Source organism: Nipponia nippon, unplaced genomic scaffold (genome assembly GCF_047370975.1).
Source record: "Nipponia nippon isolate SJK-2023a ecotype South Korea unplaced genomic scaffold, ASM4737097v1 scaffold_12, whole genome shotgun sequence".
Classification (NCBI taxonomy): Eukaryota; Metazoa; Chordata; class Aves; order Pelecaniformes; family Threskiornithidae; genus Nipponia; species Nipponia nippon.
Genome location: NW_028262313.1, coordinates 12,980,435 through 12,993,008, shown reverse-complemented (window position 1 = coordinate 12,993,008; position 12,574 = coordinate 12,980,435). Strand labels below are relative to the sequence as shown.

Sequence of the window (12,574 nt, the reverse complement as noted above, 5' to 3'; positions counted from 1 at the left end):
CTGCTTCTGAGATAGTCTGCATTCCTGAGAAGCTGCCATGAGTCACTCGCTCTCTCATGTACACACACATACACACCAAAAAAGTCCCAGGAGAGATTAGACATGGCTCACTTTGTTCTGAGTCATTTTTATCTGCCCCAGCCCTGTACTGAGCTGAGAACTGCACAATTCAGGGAAACAACCAGTGCTTTCTGCATGCACGTGGGTCCTTGGCTCTGGCCAAGCAGATTTCTCTGGGACTCTCAGTGGCAGGAGCCTGTCCTGGCTTCCCCATCACATTTGCACAGGAGGACAGTGCCCTGGCACTGACTCACAGGGAGGTTTGGGGATGGGCAGACGTGCTCATGCTGTGTCTCACTCCAGGCAGGACCAGGATGCCACTGCCTCTCCGCAGCTCTCTCAAAGGCACAGCCATCTGCTGCTGCCTGGCCGATCCTGGCCCAGCTGTGCACAGGCAATGCTGACATTTTGCAGTGGCACCCACATGGGTTTGCAGAGCCCTCGGAAGCGCCAGGGCTGCTAATGCTGCCCCACTTGTTGGGGCCATGCATGCTCTTGCTGGGGCATGTGGGCTCTGGCTTAGCAGGCTGCGCTGGGAGGGGAGCCAGGCTCCCTGCGGATGCCCAGCTGTCCTCAGCACACTTCACTCTGCCCTGGCTCTCGTGTGCCTGCACAAAGCTACCCACTGCGTGCAGCAAGTGCCAGGATCTCACCCCCTCCCCAAGTTATTGCCAAGTGTCCTCCAGTTGCATACCTGGATTCCCCTTCCCACAGCCTTCAGTATCATAAGAATATAATTTTCTTTCTGCTCCCTTGGGTTAGACCCTGTTCCTCCAGTTTACTCTTATGTCTCTGGGTCAGGAACTTGGAGCTGCCTCTCAATAGCTGAAAATGGTTAAACCCAGCAATTCAGCACCTGCCAGTGTCACAACCATTAATTTCTGACTATGTCCAGGCTCCTGCCACTGCAGCCCCCAAGGGAAGCTTTGCCTGACTCCCCTCCGTGAGCCCTGGATGTTGTCATCCCACAGTGCCTGGAGCATCCCTGCCAGGGTTAGAGGCAAGAAGCCCCCGTACCACCCCATGCAGATCTCCAGCACCCAGAGCTGGAGCACCCCTCCTGACAGCCAACCCCAACCCTCCCACATGCCCATCCCGCACTGCCACCCGCCAACTGCCCCCTTCACGGTCATGTTGTCTGCTTGGCAACGTTTTCCCTATCTGCTTGTTTCTGGCACCTTTTCCAGGCTTTCCGGGTGAGCACAGTCTCACAGCACTAGGAGATGCCTAGACAGGATGACTGGAATAAAGTCACGTCCATACTGCAGGGAACACCAGTGCCAGAAGCGCAGCCCGGAACTCCCATGTCTCTCCCGGACCTCCAGACAACCCTTTCCCCTCCAGCACTGAACAATATCCTTCTACTTCACCGCACCAGGGCAGGCAGTGCAAAGCACCCGGGGCATCCCTGAATGTGACACACTGCTTGTTTTGCCCCAAAATGCTTGCTGGAAAACGTGACGTGGGTTGTTGCTCATCTTCCTCGCAAAGAAAAGGAGCCCCAGGCTGGGCATGGAGCCAGTCACCAGCACACGAGCTGGAGGAAATGTGTTTCTCCCTGGCTTTTTGCCTCTCTGGGAGCAGGCTGAGTGGTGCGGGGGGAGCACTTTCTGCCCCAGCTCCTGCTGTGTCAGCCAGCCCTGGGTGAGCGCAGGAAGGAGTGGGCAGCCCCTCGGCAGGTTGGGGTTTTACGCAGACTGAGGGGGAGTCCCTCTGGGCGCTCCTTGCTCCTGCCGTGGGAGCGCCAGACAGACACAGCTGCCCAGGATGGTTTTCCCCTTCGGGCCTGGGGCTGCCGTAAGGAGAGGGGTGGGAAGAAAGAGGGTGTCCCCAGTGAGGTGACGAGAACTAGCCCCTCTCTGAGGGAGGGGGACAGAGAGCTGTCGCCGACCCCACGAACATGGGGTCCTCCCATGTGGTGAACCCATGGGGCTGGGATGCTCAAGGTCATTCCCAGGCTATGCTGGGCTACACGGAGCAGTGGGACATCAGGGAATGTGTTCCCGCATCCACTGGGATTGCCCCTACCCAGGGGATCAGCTCCTATCTCTCGTCCCATCCCCTACCAGTCCCAGCTGCCCCGCACTAAGGATTCATGTCTGGGACCCCAAAACACCCATCCTCCACCATCCCCACTGCCTCCCTCTGTTGCTCAGGCACCAAGACCTGTCACATGGATGCTTCTGCACACACTGGGACTGTCACCAAAGGGGTCACTGCTCCCATTGCACTCCTGCTGCCCTACACCGTGATTTATGGGATGTTTCCCCATGTCACTTGCCCAGTGGACGCTGGGACCATGCAGGGCGTTCCTCCTTATCTTCCTGCCTTCATGAGCCGTGGGAGAACCACGTGCCAGTGTGTGTGCCTGAGCACGTGTGTGCCTTTGGGAGGGGGGTGGGGTGGATGTCCTAGGCTTTTAAAGAGAGAGATTGAAAATTTGTGAGTTTAAAACAGAAGAAATTTGCAAGAAGTTTCAGTGTATCTTCTCTGAGCTGTTCTGCAGGACTCTAGGAGAAGAAGAGAAGGGTGAGGAGCAGCTGGCAGGAGAGGGGACTCCCAGGGATCATCCCAACCTTCTCTCTCCCATGTGACTCGAAGTGAGGTTGTGTGGCTAAGTCATCACTGCTTGGGGTGCAGGCACCCGGGGGACAGGGATACAGCCCACATAGGTACATGCATATGTGCATCCCTGGCTATTTCCTCACCTCCAGCCCTATCCCTGCAGATGCAAAGTGCCCTGCAGGCTCCCAGCACTGGGGAGGGACATGGGGCAGCCTCTCCTGCTTCATAGCAATAAGCAATCTACATCCTGAAGGTGAATTTTCCCCTAAATTGCCATTTCCTCAAGCTATGCAGGCTAGCAGGTATAGAAGGCAGCTGCCGGCTCCCTGGGGGGCTCCAGCCCCAGGTACAAGTCCAGACTGACCTGTGGGGGAAATAAAGGCTCCTGTAGCCCAGGCAGCAGCAGGGCGCTGACCTGCACCGCTCTCCTCCTTCTCTGTGGTGAGAGGGAAGGTGGGACCAGGCAGAGACCGCACCTAAATTCCCCTTCCTCTGCAACCCTCCCTTTCCTCACCTCACTCCCGGATACGGGCCAGGACACGGAGCCAGCTGGGTCCTGTAGCGAAGCTTACTGCTGTGCTTGCCTTCCCTTTCCTTTTGTTTTTTCCTCTCCTCCTGTCACTGCCACACCAGAGGAAGAGAGGGAGACGCTCCTGTTTGCGCTAACCCACCCGAGCGATTCCTCTCCTGATGTCTTCGAGAAACTCTCCAGCACTCTGACTCTGAGCCTGTGGGTGCTGCCTTTAAATCATCATCTCCTGTGGATTACAACAGCTGGATGAGAAGATAAAGGCTTTTCTCTCCTCTTTCCTTTCTCATTCCTTCCTTTTCACTTTTCCTCCTGAAGCCAGAGCGGTTCCCAGCTGGCAGGCACAATGCTGGTGGGAGCCCTGCACGGCTTCCTGCTCCTCTGCCTGGTTGAGGAGGGCATCAGCAAAGTCAGAAGATACTACATCGGTGCAGTGGAAACCGCCTGGGACTACACGCACAGCGACCTGCTCTCCGTGCTGCAAGCGCCTGCAGGGTAAAACTCCTTCTATCGCCATTCCAGCAGCCTGCTGTGGGTGTTCTCCCACCCTGGCATGCACAGCAGTGTGAGCTTGGGTCTAGGCAGGCAGGTGCATGGGAGCAACCTGGCGGGGGGGTGCAGTGAGTTGCTGGTACAGCTGGGAACGGGCATTTCTGTGCAATGGGGAGTCACTAAGTGCAACCCCTGATAACGTACAGGTGGAATAAATCTGCAGTGAGAGATGCAGACATGTTCTGCACTGCTTTATCTTAATGCCATTTGCCTGTGACCCTTTAAAGTCCGTGCCCTAAGCCTGTGCTGCCTCTTCTGCTCTGCATCCTGGGAGCTTTGGGGAGATGTGAGGGGAGATAGGGTCCTGTGCCTCCCTGCCTGGGGGCCACAGAGGGAGGTTGGTTGTGCTCCCTGACATAACTCAGAGCAGCAAAGGCTCTCCACTGTGTCTGCTCCTGGTAAAACCCGGCTTTTGTTATTTATATCTTTGTGTACATTACATTGCTGGGGCTGAAATTTTTCCTTTAGGGAATGAAAATAATTTTTAGTGTTTGGGCAAAGAATGGTGTTTGTACGCAGTGACAAGAGGGAGGAAGGCATGGTGGTTTTGATCAAATACTTTGGAGTAGAAAGGAAAAGTGGCAGTTGCATTGCTCAGGCATCAGGACGGTGTTGTCTGGAGACACAGCTGGCTTGGACACAGAGGGAATGGGCTGTTCTGAACTCAGCATGGGGAGCAGAGCTGGTCGGCTACATGCCCTGTGGATCAAGCCATATCCCTTCCATCTGCCCCACTGCCACATCCCCTTCCCCAGGCTCTGTGCTGGGACAATGTCAGCCCACAGCCCCATCTCAGACCCACACTGGTTTGAGCAGCAAGGAGCTGTGGTCAGGCACTGGAAACCAGGCTGTGGTGATAAGCCAGGTCAGCCTGACTAGCTGCCATAGTCACTGTATCAGAGTTACATTGGTTTTCCCCCTCTTTGGTTGCTTCAGTAGGAAAATTGCATCCAGCACCGCCATTTTACTAATGCCCCCCCATCCTGCTTTTACTAACATTGCACTCAAATCCATTAGGATATGGTGGAGGTGAGGTCACTCACGCTGCTAATTCAGCCCTGTGGCTTTCCATTTCGGCACTGGCTTTAATGACATGCTTGCGCACTGTTTCTGGCCCAGGAGTGACTCAGGGACCTGGCTCTGCCCGGGGGATAAGCAGGGCATCGGCAAGCAGTCTGAGGTCACCTGTCCTTCTCTAAAACAGGGGCAGATAACTTTGGCTTTCTCAGAGGGACTTGGTGGGATGCTCCATTCCGGAGAGGCAGGGCATGCCAGGGCAGTGTGGTTCCCAAGGGAGCTGTGGTGGGAAATGGAGCTTGCTTGGTGTGGATGTTCCCAGCTAGATGACTGTGCCTTTTCCCCGGTTCTGCAGCCTCAACCTGGTTCTCCCCACGTGGCTGGGGAGAAGGGGCACGCAGGAGCGAGCCAGGAGAGCATGGCAGGAGCAGAGCTGCCACCAGAGCTGGGGTGCCTCCGAGCTGTGTGTGGGGTGTCTCTGCTCCACCTGTTCTCCCTCGTGGTACCAGCATTTCATGGTACCAGCGGTTTCTCTGGCACATTTGTGGAAAGCTCTGCCAAATGAATGGGCTATGGCATACCAGGCTAGACCTGCTTATGCCTTCCCCATGATTTCAGTTTCTCTTCCTCCCAAACACAACCTTACCGGCAGGGTCGCAGCTGGGACCAGCATGTCCTGCAATGGCCCCAGGGATCTCGGCAATGGCTCAGAGCTGGCGGCCACATAGCAGCAGCCCATGTTTCACTGCTTCTGCAGTGCAGGGTGTTTACCTTGGCCGGCTCCCGGCTCCCAGAGATGAACAGATAGTGTGGCTAACAATGCTGATCGAAGGCGCCAGGAACTTCTGTCTCCGTCTCAGCTTCAGCTACCCTTGGGGTAGGAACTCCACAGGGAACCCAAGTGCAGAGGACCAGCCAGAAGCACTTGGATCAGACATCCCTGCACCAAACTCTGCGTCCTTGTCCCTTGCAAAGGCTGTCAGGCTCTGCCGTGCCAGCTGGGACCTGGCATTGAGCCCTGGTGTCACCAAGTCTCCTCCCAGCCATGCCCCCGCATGCCAGCAAAATCCCTCTGGCTCCAGAGGATTTTTGCCTTGTTTACCACAGAATTAGCAGGACCAGACCCTCATATCTCAGGGATGTATTTTCAAAGCTGGACTTTCTGTGAGTTAGAGTTTAAGGCACAGCTTCCCAACGGTGGGCAGCCCAGTGCCAGTGACCCTGTGGCACTGCCACCTCCCAGCATGGGGTCACCCTGGAGAGCAAAGCTTGGTCTGGATCCTACTGCCAACGGCTCATTGGCAAAGTCAGCTGAATGCAGTGGACCTGCTCACTGGGGCTGTGTCTGCTGGGGGCTTCCTGCCAGCCTGAACGCAGGGTTATAGCCATGGTGGGAAAGGCAGGAGCTGGATGCACATGGGGTTTTCGTGGGCACCGGTCCTGCTCTGCCCCTGGGAAGGGTGAACCCTGCTCTCCCCACAGCATCCTCTGGCTGCAGGTGGCTTCCAGCCGACGACGTGGGGGCGAGCGTGAGTTGCCCTTTCCTAAATTTGAGTCACTCTGGCTCCTTCCTCTTCCTCTTGAAGAAGAGTCGCAAAGGGAACCGCTGCTTGAATGAAGGCTTAGTCAGAGGGAGAGAGCAATCCTCCCTGCTTCTTCAGAGGGAAGAAAATACCACCTGGCTTTTGCTCCAAACAAAACAAGACTGGAAGTGGTCTGTCTGGTTACTGGAAATGGTCTCAGTCCCAGGGCTGATAAGCCGGCCTCTAAAATCCCTGGAGAAATTCATGGCTTTGTTATCCTGATAAATGTGTTGGATTCCTTCTGGAAAATGAATTTATTAAGCCGCTTACAGATAGAAAGTGGCCAGCAGAGATAAGGGGAGTGTGAAAAACGTTCAAGGCTCCTTTATCCTCCTGCTGCAGGGAGTAGTTTTTTAGTGGATGGCTGTAAATCATCATTTCGTCAGAAAAGAAATGAATGTGGAGATGTTGCTCAGACTGCAGAGCAAACTGCCGTGACCTGCCATGCAGCCCAATGCAGTCTCTTTCCCAGGGGGAGCTGGGGAGGATGCTCGAGGTTATACATGGTGTGAAGTATCTGCCACACCTGAAGGTGCTGGGGATGGGGTAGGGGGTGGCTGCAGGGCAGAGGCCACCGGGCACTGCTATTGCAGCACTCCCAGTGCCCCGGGTCTCTGCTGGCAGGGAAGCACAAAGCCAGGCAAGGCATAAGGCAGGAGGCTGGCAGCGATGCCTGCAGCTGTGCCCACTCCTGGCTGCAGCTGGGTACGGTGCTGTGCCTCCTGCCTTTGTGTCTTCTTCCATCGTGACTAACACTGTGACACTAATCACTGCTACGTTGTCATCCCTGAGCTGAGCAAAACATTTCCAAACACACCTGGGGGTTGTCAGGAAACCCAAAGGATACACCAGGGTGAGCAATCCTGGGGGCTGGCACAGCACAGGCAAGCTGGTGGGGAGGGAAGGAAGAGGATGGCTGCTGCCTGTCTGTGGACAGGGCTGCGCAATCAGCCTTGGCTTTTCCTTCCTCCTGCAGCATGTTGGGGCACCCAGGCCCACGGCCCGCCACATCTGGTGTCCCTCCCCGGTACAGGAAGGCCGTGTTTGTGGAGTACCCTGATGACTCGTTCACGCAGCCCAAGCCCAAGCCAGCGTGGATGGGTAAGAAGCACCCACAGCGCGGTGAGCCCTCCTTCTCCTTGACAGCAGCCAAACTCATCCTGGGTTGGGTGCTGGCAGCTCCTCAGCCAGGCTGGGTAGAGTCCCAGTACAGCAGAGCTGGCGGGGATGCAGGGAGCCTTGCTGGTGCCAGAGCAGTTGATGCTGCCATGCTACGTGACGGACAACTGCTAATTGTGCAGGTGGAAAGCCCAGACCCTTTGTGGCCCATGGCTGGGTGTGAGCTGCCTGACCCCAGCTGCCTGACCCTGTTGTCTTCCACCCCTTCAGGTCTCCTGGGCCCCACCATCCGAGCAGAAGTCTATGACACGGTGGTCATCACATTTAAGAACCTGGCCTCCCGCCCGTACAACATCCATGCCATCGGAGTGTCCTACTGGAAGGCATCAGAGGGTGAGTCAGGCAACAGCCAGGTGCTGCAAGCCCTTGCGCAGCACCTCCCACTCTGCCACCTACCTGCCAGGAGGGAGCACGTCCCTCCCTGGCCCTGCTATTCACACCTCTCTATGAGGACAGACAGTCACAGAGATGGTTTAGCCTGGGGCAACAGCAAGACCATGCCCAGCCCAGAAATGAGCTGAGATGAGCAAACAGCCCAGAGCAAACCCGTATCAGTTATAGAGGTAATACATAGGTTAAAGCTGAGGTTGGATGCTTACGGCCAAGAAGACTGTGCCTTCCAGCATCAGGGCAGTTGGTGGGTGCACAGCCCAACAAGCAAGTCTCTGGCACAGCTCTGCTCACTGCCCTGAGGCCAGCCATTGCCAGTGGCAGTCGGGGTGGCCCCTGGGGCTGGGGTGGAGAGCGGCTGTGCTCCAGGTTGGGGGAAGAGGCATTTCTGTAGCCACGGTGCGGTGAGGATGAACCTTCAGTGACATCTGGCTGTTCCTTTGGCTTTAGGTGCAGGGTATGAGGATGAGACCAGCCAGCCAGAAAAGATGGGTGACAGGGTGGATCCAGGGAAGACACACACATACATCTGGGAAATCCAGCAAAACCAGGGCCCGACAGATGGCGACTCACCGTGCCTGACCCACTCCTACTCCTCCAACACTGACAGTGTGAAGGACATCAACTCCGGTTTGATCGGAGCCCTGCTTGTGTGCCGACCTGGTAAGGACAGCACAGGATGGGGACAGGTCACATGCAATCATGAATTGAAAAGCAGAAAAATCAAAGACGCCTTCCAGAGGCTGAACATGGCAGTGGAGTCAGTAAGCTGTGGTCAACAACAGCACTTTTGGGGTTTGGCCCTTTCTTCAAAGAGTCCCTTCCCAGTGCAGGAGCCAAAACACACTTTAGATTTCCCTGCTGGAGAGAAACTGGTTGCTTCTTTCCTTTGCAAGATTTCAGACCACAGGTGAAATCTTCTACCTTGTATCTGAACCTTATCTATCCATAAGCTGAACTGCTATTGAGGCATAAACATTTGTCTTTCCTTCAGAGCTTCGCCAAGCTGTGATCATTCAGTGTCAGCCTGGGTGCTTTGTCAAACAGGGTTTTGTCAGAAGAACTAGAAGGAAGTTTGTATCAGCAAGGGTTAAGGATCAGGCAGGAGAGAGGCAGGACACCTGGGGCACTGCCTGGTCCACAATATCTGCTCTCCTTCCTTCGGTAAACACGGAGGTGATGAAATCCTGTCTGTTAATACTTGCTGGATGCAGGGCACCAAGAAGTGTACCTGGGGTGGGATTTGTCACCCCTGGTTGAGCCATCTCCTGGAGGCAGTTGTCCAGACCCCTCTGTAGTCACTGGAGAGGAATGGGCACGAGTCACCTCCTCCCAGGGAGGGTGTCTGCAGGCTCCAGTGACTCACCAGGAGCAGCTTCTCCACTGATGGAGCGAAGTCTAGACGAGGAGCACAGACAATGGTGCTGATGAGGTAGCTAGATAAAATGGGCTCTTCCAGATGACTAAGTGGATCCTGAGAGCCTGCGAGGGAAAGGTAGCACAAACTGACCTTTCGATGCCTTCTGGGGGCAGCTGCTCAACCATGGGCTTTTGGGGACTGCAAGGCTGGAAACAGGGCTGTTCCAGTTGTGACAAAAGCAATCCACAGCCTGGCCTTGATTTACCAGTTCTTGGAGGGCACACAGGGAATTCCCTGGGCAGATGGGCATGGTGCTTGCTGACCTTTACAGAGATCCATCCTATGGCATCTTGCAGGGACCCTGGCAAGTGATGGGAACAAAGATGCACAGCAAGAGTTTGTGATGCTCTTCGCAGTGTTTGATGAAGGTAACTACCCCGTTGAACAGTGTCAGACCCTGAATTCAGCCTGGTCCAGGGCACTTGCTTTGGCCATGGTGTGAGCACAGCTGCTCAGCTCCCGCACTGCCTCCCGAGGGTTTGAGCCTTGTACAGCCCCCCCAACCAATGTGTTCTTGGTGCAGTACTGCCGCTCTTTCTTCTGTGCCCCAGGTGCAGGGAGCTTGTAGCCCCCCCCAGCTCTCCCATCCCATGCCCTGTCCTTGTTCCCATCACATAGGCTAAAGCTGCAGGGGACTAATGCCCTGTCACATGCAATGGTCACCACCACATTCATGCAGATCCATGGCCAGGTCTGCTGTGGATTTCCACACATCTGATCTCCCTGGATTTTAGCTTTCGTACTGTTTCACCCCAGTGGGAAGGTTTCCTTTTCCTTTGAAATGCTCTCAAGTGAAAGCTGACTGCATCCTCCTCTCTCCACAGGGAAAAGCTGGTACTCTGAGCCCAGATCCCCAGCAGCTCCTCAGCCCCTGCCTCACAACAGGACGGAGATGCACACCATCAATGGCTACATCAATGGCTCACTGCCTGGTGAGTACTGGTGTGCTGGAGACAGGGATGGAGGGCATGGGAGGTGCTAGGAATAGGGGTGTAGCCAGGTCTGTAAACTCAAGGTAGCTTGTGAAAGGATGTGAGAAGGGACATCAAGAGGAGTTTCCAGGTGATGGACCTGGTAGGCTCTGTTCACCCCAGAAGGACTATCACATCTCAACTCCTTGATCTGTCTTGCCTATTTGCGGTGGGGCAGGACCTGTTTCTGGCTGTCTGTGTTGCCAAGCGCAGCTGACCTCCTTGGAGGTCTCCAGCAATAGTCCTGGTAGCAAAGAGTTCCATCTCTTGTAGCCCTGTGAACAAGGCTGGACGTAGTGTTGAGGGGAAAATTCAACTCTCACTTGCCTGGCTCTGACAACACACCTCTGTAGGATTTGCAGAATAGAATCATAGAATCATTTAGGTTGGAAAAAATCCTTAAGATCGAGTCCAACCGTAAACCTAACACTGCCAAGTCAACCACTAAACCATGTCCCTAAGCACCACATCTACACATCTTTTAAATACCTCCAGGGATCGTGATTCAACCACTTCCCTGGGTAGCCTGTTCCAGTGTTTGATAACCCTTTCAATGAACAAATTTTTCCTAATATCCAATCTAAACCCCTCCAGCAGAATTTGAGGCTGTTTCCTCTCATCCTATCACTTGCTACGTGGAAGAAGAAACTGACACCTACCTTGCTACAACCTCCTTTCAGTTAGTTGTAGAGAGTGATAAGGTCTCCCTCAGCTTCCTTTTCTCCATAAAAGCAAAAGAAGAGGCTGTTTGTGGTCTCAGTGAAGACAAAAGTTGGCATTTTATGATGTTCTTTTGGGAGAAGGTCCGGAGCTGCCTGAGAGTGAAGAATCTCCAAGGCAAACTGGGAAATGCTGTCAGGAGAGTCATTACCATCAGCAGCCTTGGTGAACCACACCCTGAAACCTCCTACTTGGGTCTGGCCATTCTCCAATAAAAGGCAAAAGCAAAACTCCCCTCAATTCCCTGTCCTGGTGGATCCATGGAGCTTAAGAGCTGAGTAGACCTCATAGTCAGACATTGTGTCTGCACAGTGGGTTTCCTCTCAAGAAAGTGTCCACGTCCACCCAGCAACCCCCTGTCTGGCTGTGGGACCTGGCCTGAGGGGTGTCTGATGGAGAGGTGGCAATGGAGAGCTGAGGGCCTCAGGACAGAGCCTCCACCCTGTCTCCTCCCTGGCTCTTGGGATCTGTTCCAGTCACCTATCACACTCAGTGCCAAAAACAAGTGCTTGACTCTGTATTTGACTTTGTTTGGCTTCAGCTTCCAGGAACTTGTTCTTGTTATTCACTTCCCTGCTAGATTACAGAGCCCTTCAGCAAACATTAATTTCTCCCCTGGAAAATATTTTTACAATGCGGTCAAGTCCTCTCCCATTTCCTAAGCACACTGAGCTCTTTGAGTCTGTCTAAGGAAGAGACTCAAAGGCTCTCCAGCCTTCAAATAATCCTGGTGACCTCTCTCTGCCCTTTTTGGGGTATTTCAACCGCTGCTGAGGGTGTGCTGGAGCCCTGCCCCAGATGCAATGTTTTAGTATCAGGCTTGCCAGTGTTGTGATCAGACAAATGATTCCCCTTTCCAGTTCCCAATTCCCCTATTTATAGAGTCAAGGAGCACATCTGCCTCTGTTGCCACTGCATCCTGCTGTGACCTCCCATCAGCATGCCTTCCAGAGCCCTTGCCAAAGAAGTCCCCCACTCTGTAAATCTAGTCTTATCTCAGGGGGATGATGTGGCTTGTGTCTCTGTTTTGCTCAAACAGTCCACATTCACATGCGACTTTTCCAGCTTGAAGCCACCACCTTGCAGGGCAGGGGACTCTACTCAGTACAAGTCAGGCTCTGAGTCCATGACACCAAGAGTGGAGACAAGGGGTAGACACAGTGCTGACTCCTGGGTGCTTTCCTTCTCTCCTGGCAGGTCTCACACTGTGCCTCAAGAAGCAGGTCCACTGGCACGTGATTGGGTTGGGCACTGGGCCAGAAGTCCACTCCATCTTCTTTGAAGGCCACACATTCCTGGTGAGAAGCCACCGCCTCAGCAGCCTAGAAATCTCCCCTGCCACATATCTCACAGCCCAGACCATGCCAGGAACAGCTGGCTGGTTTCGGATGTTCTGCCAGATACTGTCCCATCAGCAAGGTAACCTTATTCTGCAACAGCTCGGGGGAAAAGAAGTTCAGGGGATGGCTCAGGGTTCTATGCAGTGCTGCAGCTCCAAGGCCCCTCCTGCTCCGTAGTGTTACATCCATGTGCAATCTGGCCTGTGACCAGGATGGCATAGGTTGACCCATGTGATGGCCCATTTGAT

The 12,574-nt window shown here is 54.5% G+C and overlaps 1 protein-coding gene across 5 annotated transcripts in view; it reads left to right on the top strand.

The window, feature by feature from the left end:
- Nucleotides 1–12,574, top strand: part of F8 (coagulation factor VIII) — a 39,312-nt gene that overhangs the window by 5,583 nt on the left and 21,155 nt on the right. For 2 of the 5 annotated variants that reach the window (XM_009464199.2, XM_087748801.1), the window contains exons 1-7: nucleotides 3,147–3,649; nucleotides 7,283–7,407; nucleotides 7,696–7,818; nucleotides 8,326–8,538; nucleotides 9,592–9,663; nucleotides 10,120–10,227; nucleotides 12,184–12,405. In XM_009464199.2, coding sequence (XP_009462474.2) covers nucleotides 3,501–3,649; nucleotides 7,283–7,407; nucleotides 7,696–7,818; nucleotides 8,326–8,538; nucleotides 9,592–9,663; nucleotides 10,120–10,227; nucleotides 12,184–12,405 — 1,012 coding nt within the window. In that variant the 5' untranslated portion in view covers nucleotides 3,147–3,500. Of the gene's footprint in view, nucleotides 1–3,146; nucleotides 3,650–7,282; nucleotides 7,408–7,695; nucleotides 7,819–8,325; nucleotides 8,539–9,591; nucleotides 9,664–10,119; nucleotides 10,228–12,183; nucleotides 12,406–12,574 lie in introns of those variants that run through there. The other 3 variants (XM_087748802.1, XM_087748803.1, XM_087748805.1) reach the window with 3 other exon arrangements.